This window comes from Corvus brachyrhynchos, unplaced genomic scaffold (assembly GCF_000691975.1).
Source record: "Corvus brachyrhynchos isolate BGI_N302 unplaced genomic scaffold, ASM69197v1 scaffold114, whole genome shotgun sequence".
NCBI lineage: Eukaryota > Metazoa > Chordata > Aves > Passeriformes > Corvidae > Corvus > Corvus brachyrhynchos.
This window is the reverse complement of record NW_008238337.1, coordinates 3441273-3458246: the sequence shown is the minus strand read 5'-3', so window position 1 is coordinate 3458246 and position 16974 is coordinate 3441273. Positions and strand designations below refer to the sequence as shown.

At 43.3% G+C, this 16974-nt stretch overlaps 1 protein-coding gene across 6 annotated transcripts in view; it reads left to right on the top strand.

The window, feature by feature from the left end:
* Positions 1 to 16974, top strand: part of CLIP1 (CAP-Gly domain containing linker protein 1) — a 61233-nt gene that overhangs the window by 36292 nt on the left and 7967 nt on the right. For all 6 annotated transcript variants that reach the window (XM_017734816.1, XM_017734817.1, XM_008634053.2 and 3 more), the window contains 10 exons: positions 861 to 977; positions 1904 to 1961; positions 2188 to 2271; positions 2914 to 3070; positions 3687 to 3852; positions 3939 to 4154; positions 8562 to 8699; positions 9775 to 9881; positions 12626 to 12746; positions 16913 to 16965. In XM_017734816.1, the coding sequence (XP_017590305.1) occupies positions 861 to 977; positions 1904 to 1961; positions 2188 to 2271; positions 2914 to 3070; positions 3687 to 3852; positions 3939 to 4154; positions 8562 to 8699; positions 9775 to 9881; positions 12626 to 12746; positions 16913 to 16965 (1217 nt within the window). The remainder of the gene's footprint in view (positions 1 to 860; positions 978 to 1903; positions 1962 to 2187; positions 2272 to 2913; positions 3071 to 3686; positions 3853 to 3938; positions 4155 to 8561; positions 8700 to 9774; positions 9882 to 12625; positions 12747 to 16912; positions 16966 to 16974) is intronic.

Genomic DNA, 16974 nt, shown 5'->3' with positions numbered 1-16974 from the left:
GAATCCACACATCCTAAGGTTTTAACCTTTGGGAATAGATAAAGGGACTTGGGGCTTGGTGGGGAAATATTTCCTTCATTACCTTTCCCCTCCTCTGACAAGGTGATGGAAGAGGCTGTTAAAAACAAAAGAAAGCACAGAAAATCCTGGTGGAACTTTTCCTTAAGCCCAGGCTCTGCAGGGATGTTGCTGGCACTGTTTCACTGCACTTTGGAACCACAGAGTGCAACTCGATCCAGGATTTTCCTTGGGTTTGGATGAAACACCTCTTTAAAGCTGATGGTAGTGAAGAGTAAAAGGAAAATAACTGGAAAGAGCTTTCCTAAACCCTTCACAGGTGGTTCCAAGATATCAGATTTCTACCTCTGACTCTCTTTTCGAGATCACACTGGGTTTCTGCACTACCCCTGGGTGTGGTACAGAGCCCTTGAAAAGGTTCCCTCCCCGTGGATGTGTCTTGATCTGATCAGCCAATTGAAGCACAAATCAGTCAGTTCAAAAATACCAAACGAAAAAGAACCAAAACTGATTGAACTAATGCTGGAACTTGTTCGAAATTTTAAATGGACTCAAAAATGTCTGCCATTAAATAACGTATTCACCATTAATGCCAAAATAACTACATTTTAATTATTTCAAATCTATTCCAAGATGCAATTAGTGCTGTGATGTATGTAATCATCAGTGGAAATCAGCTTCACGCAGTTAACCCATCATGGTTTTTTCTTCATTTTTTTTAATTTTTCATCTTAGAGTGATTTTAATATTACAGTTATTTCTTTCAGATTCACCTTTTAATTTTTCTAATTTTTCATTCATGTTTGTCATTTTATTTTACTCCATTTTATCACCTCTGTTAGGCCAGTAATCTGGCCAAAGAACTGCAGGGCAAAGAGCAAAAGCTTCTTGACCTTGAGAAAAACTTGAGTGCAGTAAATCAAGTTAAAGATTCTTTGGAAAAGGAACTTCAAATTTTGGTGAGTAATACCCAAAAATTTTGACTTTACTCTTTGGATTTTGGGTTTCATGGTGAGAGTGTAATGGAAATCTGTGGATCAACTCTGAGCAAAGCCTTCCAAAGGTGTTTTACTCATGGAGGGAAGGGAAGGGGTTCATGGCTGATGAGATCTCTCTCAATAAAAAGATCATTTCACCTGAGTGCTGTGTTATCAGGTGTTATGTCTAAATAGAACTCATCTATTTATGGATTGCAGATAAAATTAAACCAAATCAAAAGCAGCAGCAGTTTAAATTTAGACTGCTCATTAAGGAACACTTAATGGCTCTTTATTGTAGCTGTGGTACCAACTAATGCTTGCTACACACTTCTTAAAATGGTTTTTCAAGACATTTCTCATTGAAATAAATTTCCAAATACTCTGTTGTTGGGTGGGGTTTCCCTGAGGAACTACACTGGCATTAGTAACAAAACAGTGGGAATTTTGGTCTTTCCACGGCCAGTAGTAAATACTCAGAGTTGGTGGAAGAGCCTCACTTGCCTTCCTCAAAATCCTCCCTTGTCTTCACTGTTTGGCATCAATCCCTGCTGGTAAAGCTGGAAAACACTGCCAGGAGATGGCTCACAGGGTTGCAGGTGTCCCCTGTGCAGCCTGGGAGCAGCAGGGATAGAGACCCCAGATTCTTGTTTCCTACCCTGGGCTCTGTGGCAGCTGAAGGAGGAGTTACTTTAAATGCTGAGGTGCTTGCAGCTAAGGCAAGGGAAGATCTTGCTATATGTTGCTGAATACATCTGTGCCAACCTGTAACTCAGAAATTTGAGATCTGTTTATGTTAGGAGCGAAAACTATTTTATTTTGTACATGAAAAATACCTAATATAAATTCAGTGGTTGAATTGTACTGTTATTACCAAACCTTACCTTAAGTTTTTATCAATTTTTCAGAAAGAAAAGTTTAGTAGTGCAGCTGATGAAGCAGAGAATGTTCAACAAGCTATGCAAGGTATGTGCTGCTAAAATAAACAGAGAACTAAAAAGCTGCAGAAATGAAATGCCAACAAAATGGGTTTTTTAAACACTTTCAAGCCTGATGGTACAGCAGCTTCAGTGGCTGTGGAAAGGATGGGATTACTTGCAGCCTCTCTGAAGGGTAACATCCCTTGCAAGTAGATGGAATTGTCTGCATCTAAGTAGTTACTAACTTTATTTTCCAAATTTTACTTGCCTAGAAACGGTGAAAAAACTGAACCAAAAAGAAGAGCAGTTTGCACTCATGTCTTCAGAACTGGAGCAGCTCAAGTCTAGTTTGACTGGTAAGGAAGGGATGAAATTGAGTGTTTTGGAAATGCATCAGCTGTGTGCTCTGGTGTGGCTCCTGTAGCCTGTAGGAGGCTTTGCTGTGCCTTTCTCCTTGTACATCTCTGTGTAAAACCAGTGTAGAGGGAAGTCAAGCACGATTTGTGCCCTGAAGCAAACCTTGCCTGGCGTTGTTGGCATGGGAGAAGTGATCCCAAGGGCTGCCCTTGCCCCTGGCAGTTCCTGCCCTGGCCTGAGCCATTTTTTCACTGTAGCTTCGTGTTGCCTTCATTATTCATTTTCTGTTGCTCTGCTGTACAGCTGATGAGTGGTTTCACCTGCAAGACCTGCAGCTCTCTTCCTCCTCTGCTTCCTTCCCCTCTGAGACAGCAGAACTTGTACCCACTTCTCATGGTCTGAAGTGAATCACTTCTGAAACAAAGGGCTCGTGGCTAGCTGCTCTTCACTGTTAAGATTAAGAGTCCTTAATCTTTTGCTGCAGTTACCAGTTCAATCTATCATCATTTTTCATTTTAAAGGGGTGATCTGTGAGGTCTGTAGCATCAGTATTGCTGTTTCTAGTTCTTTACAATCCTCTAGCTGTTCTGTGCATACCCTTCCTCTTGAATTTACAGCCTAACAACCTTTGTTTTGCTCAGAGATGGAGAGGAAACTGAGGGAGCGAGAAGAGAGGGAGCAGCAGCTGATGGAAGCAAAAGCCAAACTTGAAAATGACATTGCAGAGATCATTAAGTCATCAGGAGACAGCTCTGCCCAGCTCACAAGAATGAACGATGAGCTGAGGTTAAAAGAAAGGTATTTCATCACTGTCAGAGCATTGTCACATCAAAACTCCTCTCCCACACTCCCAGCTTCTCATTTTATTTTTCTGTAAATATCTGAACAAGATGGTCCTGAGTGTCACATTGATATGACAAGTGAACTTATTCTAGCAAACTAAATCAATCTAAACAGTCTCCTGGGAGTGATTTGAAGAGCATCCAACATTGATAATTCCAAAATTCTTATGTAATGTGCTTCTCATTGCCCAGAGTAAATGACCTCTTGAATAATCCAGACTGTTGTGATTGTGCTTCATGATTATTTGATTACCTGATCAGCTCCATTTATTTGGATATATAAAAGACTTGGGTCACATTTTTGTGAGAGAAAATGTGGGGGTTTTTCCAAATAAAAATTGTGTGTACAATAGTTGTTCTTCACCCTTACAAAACCCCAGATGGGGAGCAAAGTTACTTGGTCTTCCCTGTGTATATTGAATTTAGCAGAACACTCTCTATCTGTTAAACAATTAAATCTCTTTCTAAATGCTAGGTCAGAATACAGAACTTCAGCACAATCTTGGCTCTTTCATCTCTGTGCTTGTGGTGCTGTCAGCAGAAAGTGATGTTCTTTCATTTGGTCTTTCCAGGCAGTTGGAGCAAATACAACTCGAGCTTACAAAAGCAAATGAAAAGGCTGCTCAGCTTGAGAAAAATGTGGAGCAGACAACACAGAAAGCTGAGCAGAGACAGCAGGAAGCCCTCAAGATTCATCAAGCAGAACTGAAAAGTCTGCAGGATCAATTAACAGACATGGTAAGAACAACTTTAAAAGCCCTCAAACTGCAGAATATTGTCCCACTGCTGCTAGAACTGAGTTTTGCTGTTTTATCTTCCACCAGAAAAAGGAGATTGAGACCAGCCAACATCAGTACAAAGATCTTCAGGCCAAGTATCAAAAAGAAACTTCCGAGCTAGTGGCTAAACACGATGCAGATATCCAAGGGTTTAAGCAGAACCTGCTGGATGCAGAAGAGGCACTGAAAAGTGCCCAGAGGAAAAACAACGAGCTGGAGGCACAGGCTGAGGAGCTGCAGAAACAAGCAGAGCAGGCCAGAGTAAGTGGCTTTTGTCACTCTGCATGTGACTTAAAGTTTAAATTTTCTGTCTCAGTGACTTGTTTTCTCTCTGCTTCAGCCTTTCATAGCCAGATTTTTGCAGTGTTTCTGCTTTGAACTTTTCCACGGTACGTGGATTTGGGTTAGGGAGGAGAAGCCCACAGGACAAACTGGTTGTTAGTTCTTTTCTAGATACACAAGATTTGATGAGAGACAGTTCTTTGATACCAGTAACATTTTATGTTCGTAGATATCTGGCTCAGCACAGCCAGCTGGAGCCAGATGTCATTCCCTGGTTTTTTATATGTGCTTGATTTTAAGATGCATTGTGAACCACTTCGTTTAGAAGTGCTACACACCTTTTGGTTTGTAGTATGATCTGCAGCTATTTAATGTGTAGCTGGACTTCAGCAATTTTGATTTTTCCTCCTGTTTCCTTGACATTACTGCTTGCTTTCATCAATTATTTGCTACAATCTTTGCTGTATGATTTAGCAAATTATTTCGTGTATAAATTGACACACAATATTGACACCATTGATGTGGTGTTTTGAATTAAAGGGGTTATGACAATATATTTTTGATAGAATCATGAGGAGAATTATCTATGGGTGAAATTGAGAATTGGAAGTCAGCGTCTAATAGAACTCCTTACATTTTAATTCATTTAGAGTCTCATGAAATCATTCTGTGGCTCTTCTTTTGAATAATTTACAGTCAGTCACTTTATTGAGAATAGTTTTATAAATTACATGAAATTTGGATGGAGAAAACATTAAACCATGATTTTTTAACACTATTTAGCCACCAAAACCTTTTCTTGTGGATGACGGGTGTTCTGTAATGTAATGGGGGTGTCTGTCAGCAGCTGAGTTCACACAGGGACTGTGTGTCAGTGTATACACTTTTAAAACTTAAATTACAGTTGCTCTATTTGCCCTTAAAGCCCATTTCTCATTCATCTGCTTGACTTGATTTTTGTTTTCCCTTCTCCCTGACTTTATTTCTTTAGTCCTTAAGCTCTGTGTTAGCCTCATCCAGAAAAGAAATCGAACAAATGTCAGACAAGATGAGGGCTTTGATATCAGAAAAAGAGACTTTGGCACAGGAGGGGAAAACTTTAAAATTAGAGAGAGGTCCCTTGTTATCAAAACTTAAAGAATTGGAATCAAAGATTTTGTTAATGCAACAAGACCAAGAAGACCTGAAGGCAGAAAATAAAAGAATCCTAAAGCAGAAGGAAGAAGCTGAGGCCAAAAGCCAGCAGGAGAGCACAGAAAAGGGAGCATTGGTTTCTGAGCAAAGCAAATTACTCTCTGAACTTGAGGCAGTGCAGGCAAGGCTGCTGAAGGCAGCTCAGGAAAATGAGGCTCTGCAGTCCTTGGAGTTCACCTTGTTCCAACAGCTGGAAGAACTTCAGGCCAGCAAAGATGCCATGGATGTGGCATGTCAGAAACATGTCAAAGAATGGGAAGAGCTGGAGAATTATCAGAAGAGACTTTTGAAAGAGAAAGATGCAGTTATAAAAGACAAAGATGATGTTATCCAGAAGCTGGGAAGTTCCTGTGAGGCCCTGGCCAGTGACCAAAGGGAGCTTCAGCAACAAGTGTTAGCTCTGGCTGCAGAGAGAGATTCAGCCCTAGGGGAGCTCTTGGCTCTTCAAGACAGGCATGAAGCCCTGGAAAAGGAGCTGGGCAGGGTCTTGCAGAACCTGCAGGAAGAGAAGGAGATGCTCCTCAAAGGCACAGAAGAGCTGCAAGTGAGTTTAGACAATGCAGTCAGTGAAAACCAAGTGTTAAAAGTGAGAGAGGAAAAGATGCAAACACAGCTTACCAAAGTGATGGAAGACACTGTGGAGATGGAGAATTCCCTTGGGAGTCTCACTTGTCTTCTGGAGGAAGTGAAAGCCTCAAGAGAGACACTCAGTTTGGAATGTAATCAGTTACTTCGAGAGAAAGAGGCTCTTTCTTCATCAGAACAGAGGCTTTTGGCTGAAAGGGAGCAACTTCTCAATGAAAACAAGGCAATTGCTGAGAAGCTTGCGAAGGCCTCAGCAGATGCTGAGCTTTGTGAGAGAGTCTGTGCTGAGAACATGAACAAACTGACCTTGGAAAAGGAATCTGTCCTTCAGAAGTCGTTGCAGTTTGAAAAGCATAATGAAGCTCTTCTCCAAGAGAAGAAGGAATTGGAGACAAAATACTTGGAGCTTCTTGATGAAAACAAATCTTGCGCAAAGGCAATTTCTGATCTGAAGAGAGAACGTGAGCTGGACCTCTCGTCCAAGAATGCTCTGGCTCAAGAGAATGCCACACTCCAAGATTCCATTGAAGCCCTGAAGAGAGAACTAAGTAAGAAGACTGTAGAAAATCAAGAGTTGATGGCCTGTAAATGTGACCTTTCCAATCTTCTGAAGGAGGCCCAGGATGCCAAAAGAGCATTAGAAGGTGAGCTGGCTGCTGCATCACACACCGAGCAGGTCCTGTCATCTTCCTTGGCGACCTGCTCCTTTGCCAGGGAGATGCTGACCAGGGAGAGGGATGAGCTGCAGGAGAAGTGTCAGAAATTAAACAGGGAGGTTGCTCTTATGAAAGAAAACTTAACCTTAGAAAAGGAAGCTCGAAAACTGGACGAGGAATCGTTTCTGTTGGGACATAGGGAACTTCAAAGGAACATCAGCTGCTTAGAAAAGAAGGTAGAAGAGCTGAGAGAGAAAAGTGAGGAATTTCTGGCTGAGAAAAAACTTCTAGTTCAGGAGAAAGAAAAATCTGAGATGAAGCTGATGGAAATAATGAAAGAGAAAGAAACTCTCTGTGCAGAGAAAGAGCAGCTCACTTGCAACATGGAGAGACTGAAGGGTGACTTTGCTTCCTTATCCAGCTCAGCAGCAGAATTCCAGGGCCTGCACGGCTCAGTCTCCAAGAAGATGGATGAGCTCAAACACGAGATGGAGCTGATGGAAGAGGAGGAAATTGAGTTGCTTCAGGAACTGGACAGCCTGAGGGATAAGCAGGAAAGTGTGGTCATCAGTAAGGAGGGAACACTGAATGAGAAGGGGAAATTCTCCCGGGATTATTACAAACTGTGTGAGGAAGTTAAACTTTTAGAACAAGCTAATAGTGACCTCTCAGGCAAATTGCTGGAGTCTCAGGGCCAAAATCAGATGCTGCAGGAGCAAATGAACAATCTGATTTTGAAAGTAAAAGAACTTGAGACTCTCCAGACCCAAGCAGTAGTGCAAAAACCAGAGGTATTGAAATTCATAGTTAAAAGTCAAGTCTGGGGCTGATTCTACTAATCGTGAGCACTAACCCCTGATTTCCTCTCTGCACTTCACTGCACACTCATAACACACTGCAGTTGTGGGCTCTCTCAATATGGTACTTGGGGGTTGTTGCAAGTTGCAGCTGTGAGTCTGAAGGACACTTAAAAAAATTTTTAAATAATATTTTTAACTACAAAAGCCTCTGTTGTCGCTGGATGTTGCAAGAAAACAACATGAACTGTGAATAAAAGGAAGTTGTGTTCCCTGAATCTGGTAGAAGACATTGAGCAGCTCCTTCTGGTGAAGGGTTCTGCACCTTAAAACCTAAAGTAGTAATAGATAAGGTTTTAGATTGGATCTTTGTGCAATTTTATGTTCAATTGCAGCAAACTACAAACCTGAGTTACTCCAAAAAATATAAAAGAATGTGCTGCTCCTGTAAATGTAATTGGATAAAAGCAGTGTTAGAGACTGGGAAAGACACTGACAATTCTGATGTTCTTTTTATTCACAGAAGTGTTTTGTATTCACCACCAACAAATTCTGTATAAAATACTTTGATTTTCAGTTTGTGTGGCTTGAAGCCCAGAAAATCCCATTGAATGCAAATTGGAATCAAGATATCCTATAGATTACACCTGCCTAAGTATTTTAATATCTTTGTGAAGTGTTTCCTTTATGAGGCCATAATGAACAATACTGAAATAATGCAATAATTGGCTTTATCTCTAATTCCATTATTTTCCAAATTTTTGAGTTTTCGTAATTCCATAATTTCTGAAAATATACCAGGCTGTTGGAAGTGAATATTTGTTGAATTACTACTGCCTAAAGAGGTGAGAGGTCTGAGAGCAGTCACAGTGGTGATAATGAGAAATCCAGGAATTAAAATAGAGGGAATTCCTCAGTGGTGACGTGAGCATGAGGTTATGATCTGTTTCTGCATGGAATTGGATCTTCTCTTGTTCACTTCATTTTATACTTTATGCAGCTTCAAAATGCAAATAAATTCCCAGCTGAAGTCCTTACTTGACTGGGAAGCAGCTGACAAACCATGGAGCTCTGCATAAAGTATTGATGTTTTGCTGTCAGAGTTCCCGTTGGTACTAATTGGGGTTTTTTTCCCCACCTCCCTTTATATCCAGGTGGCCAAACTGGCAGAAGATGTTTTCCAGGCAGTGGAGCAGGTGACCAAGGAGAAGGATGCCATTCACAAAGAAAAGATTGAAACTTTGGCCTCTTTGGAGAACTCGAGACAGACAAACAAGAAGCTGCAGAATGAAGTAATCACATTAAATGCTTTTCTGTGAAAAGTTTTGCCTGGTTTGTGAGAGCAACTGTTGAATTATAGAGAATTGGATTAGGCAGGAGAGGATTCTGTCATTTTCCCCTGTGAAAAATTACTGGATGAGTGCAGAGTGATGGAAAATGCACGTGGTTTTATGGTCAGGATTATTTTGTATTTTGCACGTGGTGTCAGTCCAAGGTGCAGCAGTTCCTGTTGGGATCTGTTCCCAGGCTGTGTCTTCCCACCACTCTGTGCTGCTCCAGGGCCTGAGGAAGGGGAGGATGCCCTCACCCCTTGGTCTTCTGCAGCTCCCATAGCACTGGGAGTGAACAGCTGGGCTGCCCTAAGTGCTGGAACGGGAGCGATTTCCAGCAGGATCTGCCGGCTCGAGAATTAGAAGTGGTGACGTTCATATGGGAGGGGTTCCCTTTCTGGATTAAAAAAATCCACAAGGTCCTGTAATGCCATGAGAATGGCTGCAGATTATCTGTTATGTAATATACTGTGGGGCTGGATGCAAGCAAATCAGGTCCATGAGCTCGTGGTGTTACCATGGGGGACACAAGCTCAGGAAAACCATGTCCAAGGTTTGTCCCATGCAACAAGATCTCTGCAAGGAATTCATTTCCTGTGGGTGCACGCACAGCATTCAGCCCTCCTGAGTCAGAAAATAAGGTATGGAAAGCAGAATTTATGAGTTATCTTAGAGGAATAAAGATCAAGGGAGCAGCTGATTTTAGCAACAAGCTTTGCATTTAAAGAACAAATAATGCTCTGAATGCTGCAGCAGTTAATGGAGCTGAGGTGCTTTGGGCTTTACCTTGGGGTGTTGACACCAGATTCCTGGAAACTGCTCTCCAGTGGACTTGGAATTCTTTGTGCTGCTCTATTTGAATGCAGAATGTCTCATAAAATTTGTTGTTGGACAAACACGTCAGCCCAGACAGGCTGGGTTAATTTAGGGGCTAAAGATGGAAAAGGAGGAGCTCAAGCCCCCATTTGGCTGAGTATTGTTTCCTGAGAACAGTGTGGTTTCATTGGTGTAATGAGGGTTTTTTTTTCTCTTTAAGTTGGACATGCTTAAACAAAACAACCTGAAAAATGAAGAGGAACTTAATAAATCAAAAGAGCTTCTAAATCTGGAGAACAAGAAAGTGGAAGAACTTAAAAAAGAATTGTAAGTATTTCAGCGTTAAATCTGTTCATTTTTGTGGGCACATGTACCTTTGATTTTTTTTTTTTTTAAATTGTCTTTCAGCACCTTTCTGGTATCCTCACTTATAAAGCAGATATTAGCTCAAAATTAAATGTGTGGCATGTGCAAAACTTGACATCAGAATGTTGCTACTAAATTGCTGAAGGGAACTGAAGCAAATCCTTGGAGCATAGTTTGAAATAATTTGTTTGGTGGAGGGTTCTGCACCTGAGGGCACGAGATGATATTAAAATCTTTATTAGAAGAGAATTCTGTTTGATTTAATTACAAGTACACTTGGAGTGTTAAGTGGCTTTGTTCATAGAATATTTGATTCTGCTTTTATTTTTCATTGATGGCTTTATGAAGTTTATTTCTGTGTCCCTACTGTGTATTTATTCCTAACTGGTACAAACCAAATCCTATATATGGAACGTAAAACTCAAGTTAATTGTTGGTTATTGGAGCTGCTTCACTGGAGAAACAATATTTTACATACTACAGACTCACGTTGTGTAACATTGGACACAAACAAATAAACTGAGAGCATTTGATATAAAGTAATTTTCCCTGTGGAATCTCATTGTAGCAAAGCTTTTGCTGTGCCACAGGGAATAAAGATCCCAGTTATTGCTGCTCTGCCAGTGGCTGCACATCCCCAGCTCTCAGAGGTGCCATGCATTAAACCACAGACCTCTTTCCACCTGTGCTCCAAGAGGAATTTCTTGGCTCATGGGGTGAGAGCTGGAATCTCGCTGACAGCTTATGAGCAGCTTTGACTAATTATTATTATTGTAGTTCCATTTGTCATTTTGTGACAGCTCTGAGCCACTGACAGCTCTGAGGTGACACTGGGACACAAGGGCCACCAGCTCACAGAATTCAGTGTCTGGCTGTGACTGGCAGTTTGTGCTGGTGGCTTTGGAAAACCTTGGTGATTGCATAGACCCCTTTGAGAAAAACAGGATTTCTTTCCAGGAGCAATTCCTGCCTCAGTGCTTGTGGGAAATGCCAGAGCAAGTGATTGCTGGTTGCTCTAATGAAGGGATGAGTAGACTCTGATATTGTGGAAAGGCAGCAGATACTGGGCTGTAATTTGCCAGGCAGAAATTATTTATAGGAGATGCTGCCTTGAAATCTCCAGCACCAAATCAAGCACCTCAGTTCCCAGGACCCTTATCACTCTGGAGAGGTTAATTCTGTTATTTCTTAGACTGTTGCTGAATGTGGTCTCTGATTATCAGAGCTGAGACCTTGGGGAGAAGGGGAAGCTTTTCTAGTTTTCAATTGATCTTTAATAGTTCTTTTGTACCCATCAGCAGGGTGTGGTTTGAGAGCACAGCTCAGGGGTGAGCTGACGAGGCCTTGGTGAGGAGAGCAGAGGGAATGTGCCCACGGGAGCTGGAGGAATGTGCTGCCTTTGGAGGCAGGGGATGTGACAGGGACAGGGTGTCCTTCGGGAAAGAGCCTTCCCTGCAAGGCTGGGGTGAGGGAAAGCTGCAGTGCCGTGGGTGCTCCCAGGGCCATCCCTTGGAGATTCCTTGGCACGAACACAGGAGCACTTCAGGCACGCTGACCCCAGTGTTGGGTGTGGGATTTTTATAAAGCCCTGAACCATCTGTGCCTTAATGCCAAAAGAAGAAGGAGAAGGGGTTAGTGCTCAGCAAGGAAAAATAGTTAGAAATATGAGGTGGGAGCAGTTTGCTCCAGTTCAGGGGGATCAGGGTGGGAATTAGTCAAGGTGAGACCAGGTAGAAGAAATGGTTGAGAAATCAGAGTCCTGTGAGATGCTGAACGCAAAAGTAAATCAGACTTTTGTCTAAATCTGCCCAGTAAGAGACAACAGATCCTTGTATTTTGAAGTGCTTGAATAAGTTTCTGACTTATTCTTCTACTTCCCACAGTTATAAAAGTATTTTTAATATTCCAGTCAGGGTTTAAGTCTGTAGTATTGGTACACAGGACTACTGAGACTCCTTTTTTAAAAAACAAAACAGTAATAAAAATTACTATTCAGTGAAATTAAGGGTGTCTTTTGTGCTTTTCAAAAGATGTAAGATCTTAAAGATTTTGTGTTAGTCACTCATGTTACAGCTAGCATGCAAAATATTTTCCAAAATTTGTTACAAATAAATGTATTTTAAGGAAACCACATTCATTAGTAGCAACACAGGCTGATGAAAGCTGCAAAGTCTTTTTTTCTTCAGCTTTGTTTTTGTCTCATTTGCAGTTTAGTGTCTGTTAAAATAATGGAATATATGAGGTTTTGCTTCCTGTGATCCTGCAGTTTCTTGTATGTTTGGATGTCAGACCTTGTAGGGAGTAGGAGCTCTAAGCTGGGTTTTTTTCTTGTTGCCTTTTTTCCTAGTTTTCTTTTTCTTTTTTATGCTTTCAAGCAATTCTGTTTTACCTCTGGCTGCAAAGTTCCCTTCTGTGAACAGTCCAGGCTGCAAACATTGCCGACCCTCTGGCCAAACCCTGCATTTCCAAATCCCAGCCTTGCTGCCCATGGGAATTCCCGACTACCTGAACCACTGCGAGGGAAAGGCTTTGTGCAGCCGCAGGGTTCACCCTGTCCCTGTGTCCCCAGGATTGTCACTGCTGTTCCCGATCCCTCAGCCACGTGACCCTGATGTATTTTTCCAAGCTGTGAAGCCGCCTCTCTCCCCCAGTTTTCCCTCGCCTCTCCCGTTCCTATGGTAACGATGCTCTCTGTGTGCTCGCAGCGAAGCGCTCAAGCTGGCAGCGGCTCACAAGTCCCAGCAGCTCGAGGCTCTGCAGGAGGAGAACGTGAAACTGGCCGAGGAGCTGGGCAGGAGCAGGGACGAGGTCTCGAGTCACCACAAGGTAGAGCGGCCGCAGCGGGCGGGTGGAAGCTCCGCCGGAGCTCCGGGGCTGCCCGGGGAGCCTTGTGCTGGAAAGGATGAGTGGTGCTGGGAACGTTTGGAAATAAATTTGGAAGCCACCTGCACGGGGAGGTTGGAAGTGCAGGCTGACAGAAGGTTATGTAACCCGGGAAGGATACTTGGGAAGGCTTGGGAATGAGCATAAATTAAACGTGCTTTAGCCAAGTGTATTAACAGAGAGTTGCTATTTCTGTCGGGAGTGGTTTTGTTATACAACTGTGGAAATGTCCATCCACCTAAGGAAATGTAGCTTTTAAATTCTTATTCCTGCTTTCCCCACTGAAAACAAAGAATACTTAGGATGTATTTCAGAATGCTGTGTAAAACTCCTTGGTTGGACTTGTGCTGTGCGTGTGTCTGCTCAAACTTCACACTGTGCTGCAGCCAGGCTGTGGGTCCTGGGGAACAGAACCCCTGTAAGGTGCTTTTTTGGTGGTACTTTATTTTTTTATTTTTCACTATTATATCTGAACACATTGTTGGAATCTTAAAATATGAGCAAGTTACTCAGCTTGTATCACTGGTACTTGCCAAAAGATAAAATAGATTTACAGCCCCTAATGTGGTGGGTTTAGTTCTTGTGGAGCAGTTCCAGTGACAGGCACACTGTGTAGGAATCTTGGGAAGATCATCCAAAAGATCCAAAAGCAGAAAGGTAGGAGACCAGGGTTTGTGTCCTGCCTTTCTGAGAGAGCACCTGTGTAGGGAGGGGATCCTGTTCCCTGGGTGTCTTGGTTTGAAAGACAAGTGTTTGCTAAGGAAGGCAGGAGCCTCCCTTGGAATGGAAAATGTAAGCCCCTTCCCTCCAAATTACTATAATTTTGAAATTAAGGGGCTTTCAGGCAGTTACATGAAAAATAAGAGTAACAGTTCTCTATTAGTATATAGAATAAGGCAATAATATTGGCTTAACCTGACAGAGCCAGGATATGACCTGACACCCTGCCAGGCAGGGTGGTGGTACCAGTCCAATTCAGGGGTGGCTGCAGTCCTCTTGGAAGTGATAGATAAAGTTCTGTTGAAGCAGTGATCCTGTAGAAGTGTCTGATCCTCCTCTGAAGGTCTAGTGGTGGTTATGTAGCTCTTGTCCTCTGGGAATCCAGTAGGTAAGGGCTGACTGTTCCAAATCCCAGATTATATCCAGGTGGGAATGCTTGGCTCCTCCCCCTGGGTGGGGCATCTCACAATGGGATGACATAATCCTGCGAGTCATGGGGTGAGTCCTTAATTGCCCATTAAACAGAGATTGCTCCCAGCTGGTGTTATCAGAGATGAGTCATGGTAGGAGATAACGAACACTGCCCCACCCACTTTTAACAGCTTGTGAGGATGATAAGAGAATACATACCTTGGGTTACATCTTACACTGTAACCTAGGTCACCCTGACACGGCACAGACTCTTCCACGCTGCAGCAGGCTTGATTATTTTTAAAGCCAACAGGCTGATTTTTATCCAAGGGTCTGTTTGGAAGTCCTGGGGATGGGTGACTACAGCCCTGGCCAGTTTGTAAATCCTTTTAGCTGCTGGCAGGAGTAATGCTCAGACTCCTTCATCCTCAAGAGCCTTTGGCGGTGACGAGCAGAGTCCCAGACGTGTGGGCTCAGCACTGACTCATTCCCCATCTGAGGAGCGGAGGGGGGAGAGCACATCCCAAACAGCCCCTGGGAGCTGCTCTCCACTCCCACAGGGTTTCCTAAATTATTTCAGAGTCTTTGAGGCAACCTGTTATTTCCAGGCAGAGTTGTAACTTCAGAAGGATTTGGCAGCACTGCTTAAATCTTTCTGCATTTTGACACATGGAAAAGCCCTGAGAGAAGAGACCCCTTGGCCCCCGAGCCATGGGCTGGTTTTCCCCCATTCAATATTCTGTAAAAAATCCAGTCCGGGTTTTTTCCCCCATTCCGTACTCCGGGAAAGGTCCAGTCCGGGTTTCCCCCCATGCCGTTTCCCACCGCGGGATTGCCCGGGAGCTGCACGTTGTGCTCCCAAAAATCTGGGCAGTGGGGAGGGGAGCAGAACGCAGCAGAGCTCAGGCTGCAGAGGCTCTGTGCAGGTACCTGTTAAATGCATCAGGAAGGGGCAAACACGGGATTGGGAATTTTGAGCTGTTGTTATGGTATCCACATAAATTCTAACAGGTGTGTTGTCAGTTGGGTTAGAGGATCCGTGGCTCCTTTTGGCACAGTTTGCAAAATTAGTGGATCCTTGAGTGATCTATCCGGACATCTAAAGGTTAAAGTGTCTCACACCAGAGATGCTGAGGGAGCTTTTCTGTATTGACCCGTAAATAATTAGCTGATTGTAATTAGTTAAAGAGTCACATTCAGATAAATACTGAGCTCGGGGAACTTTCCTGGCTTCGAATTATTTGTTGTGGCATTTTGGCAGCCTCAGACCTGCCCAGGCATTTGAAATTAATTGGAGAAGGTGTAGAAATACCCAGCAGCTCAGCTGGCCCATCTTTTATTAACGTGTGCAGGGTCTGTTCTGAGGGTGCCGAGTGTGACTGTAGAGAAATGCCAGTGCTGGCAAAGGACAAGGAATCCAAAAAAGCAGCTGGGAAGTGTGATGCACAGGAGATGTGTCCCCTCACTCTGGAGATGTGCAGGAGGAGAGGGGCCTGGAACCCAGGTGTTAGAACGAGGGTCTGGAGAAGCAGCCGAAGCTGCAGCTCCCTGAGAGTCACATTTCTCAGACTTGTCGTATTCCTCCCTTTTTTGTCACCAGTCTGTACAGATGTCAGGAGTTCACACAGGCTGCCTCTGGGCAGGAAACAAGACAGAAACTGGGAATCGGGATGCTCTGGTGCTGCTGGTGGAACTGGATTTTGGCTGGGTTTGACCTGCAGGAAAAATGTGCCCATATCCCCATAGTGCCTTGGCTGCTCTGCTCTCCCACAGTGGTCACTTGCCTTGAGAGACACGTCTTGATTTGCTTTAAGAATTATTTATAGAAGTCTCTCTACACCCTTCTAGTATCTATTTTTCATATCAATAAAAGCTGTCTGATTAAGCCCAGTGAAATGATCCTGGTTCATCCCAAACCTGGAATGTTTAACAGCACTAGCACAGGGAAGGAGAAGGTAACTTGTCAGGAAATGTGGAGGAGATGGCTGCTCTCAGTGAGCTGCATTTAGCTGAGCTGGGGGCTGGCTGGCAACCCACCTGCTCAAGGAAACTTGTTTAACACCTTCTGTGCCAAACCTCAGTATCTGCAAAGTGCTGAAAGAATTCCCTCCGTCAGGGACAGGAGCTGTTGTCAGGGCTCTGAGGTTTCCATTAAAATGTATGTGTTCCTGACCTTGTGGATGAACCCTGGAAGCTTGTGAAATCCCAGTGGAAACTGTGCTCGGGGAGTTCTGATACTGACAGTTCTCAGCTGTAATTGCTGGCTTTGGCCATTGAATAAGAAGGAAGGAGGAGATGGTGAAAAATAATTAATTTGCCTGAAAAATACTTGTTTTCTTAACCTTACCAGAAGCTTAGTTGCCCCAGTGTTTCTGTGTTGGGCCTTTGCAGTTTTGTTGGTTTGTATTTCCTAACCCAGTTTGGACCCAAGAACCAACAACAATAATTTCAGTTGAAAGCCTTGCTGGTTTTAAGGCAGTAAGAGTGACCTCGCTGAGTTATAGCTTCAGGAAGTGGTAACAAACACCAGACCAAGAGCTTTGGGATCAATAATTTATCTCTGAGTAACGGGGCAGTAACAAATACGGATCAGCAGTGCAATGATCCAGCACAGCAAACCCAGCAATTCACCAGTGCTGAGCTAAAAGTAATGGCCAGGCACACAAAGGGTTCTTGGGGTGTGTGGGGGCCCTGGAAATATCCTTTAACACTGGTCTCACACCTCTGCTGTGTGCACAGGGCATGGAAATGCTTATAAAGCACCACCAGGCCCTCAGTAGTAGCTGATGTTTTGGTCACTGAACAGTTGGTGTTTGAGTGCATGTGCTGTGCCAGTAGAAAATCTGCTGCTTTGAGGATCTCGGGGCTCTGCAGCCTCTCCCACTTCTATTTTATGATGATAATGATGCTCTGATACATTATACTAAGGAAACAATCTGTAGTGTATCAACTGGAGTCTGTCTGTACTTGTGTTTCAGCTGGAAGAGGAGAGATCAGTACTCAATAACCAGTTATTAGAGATGAAAAAGAGGTAAGTTGT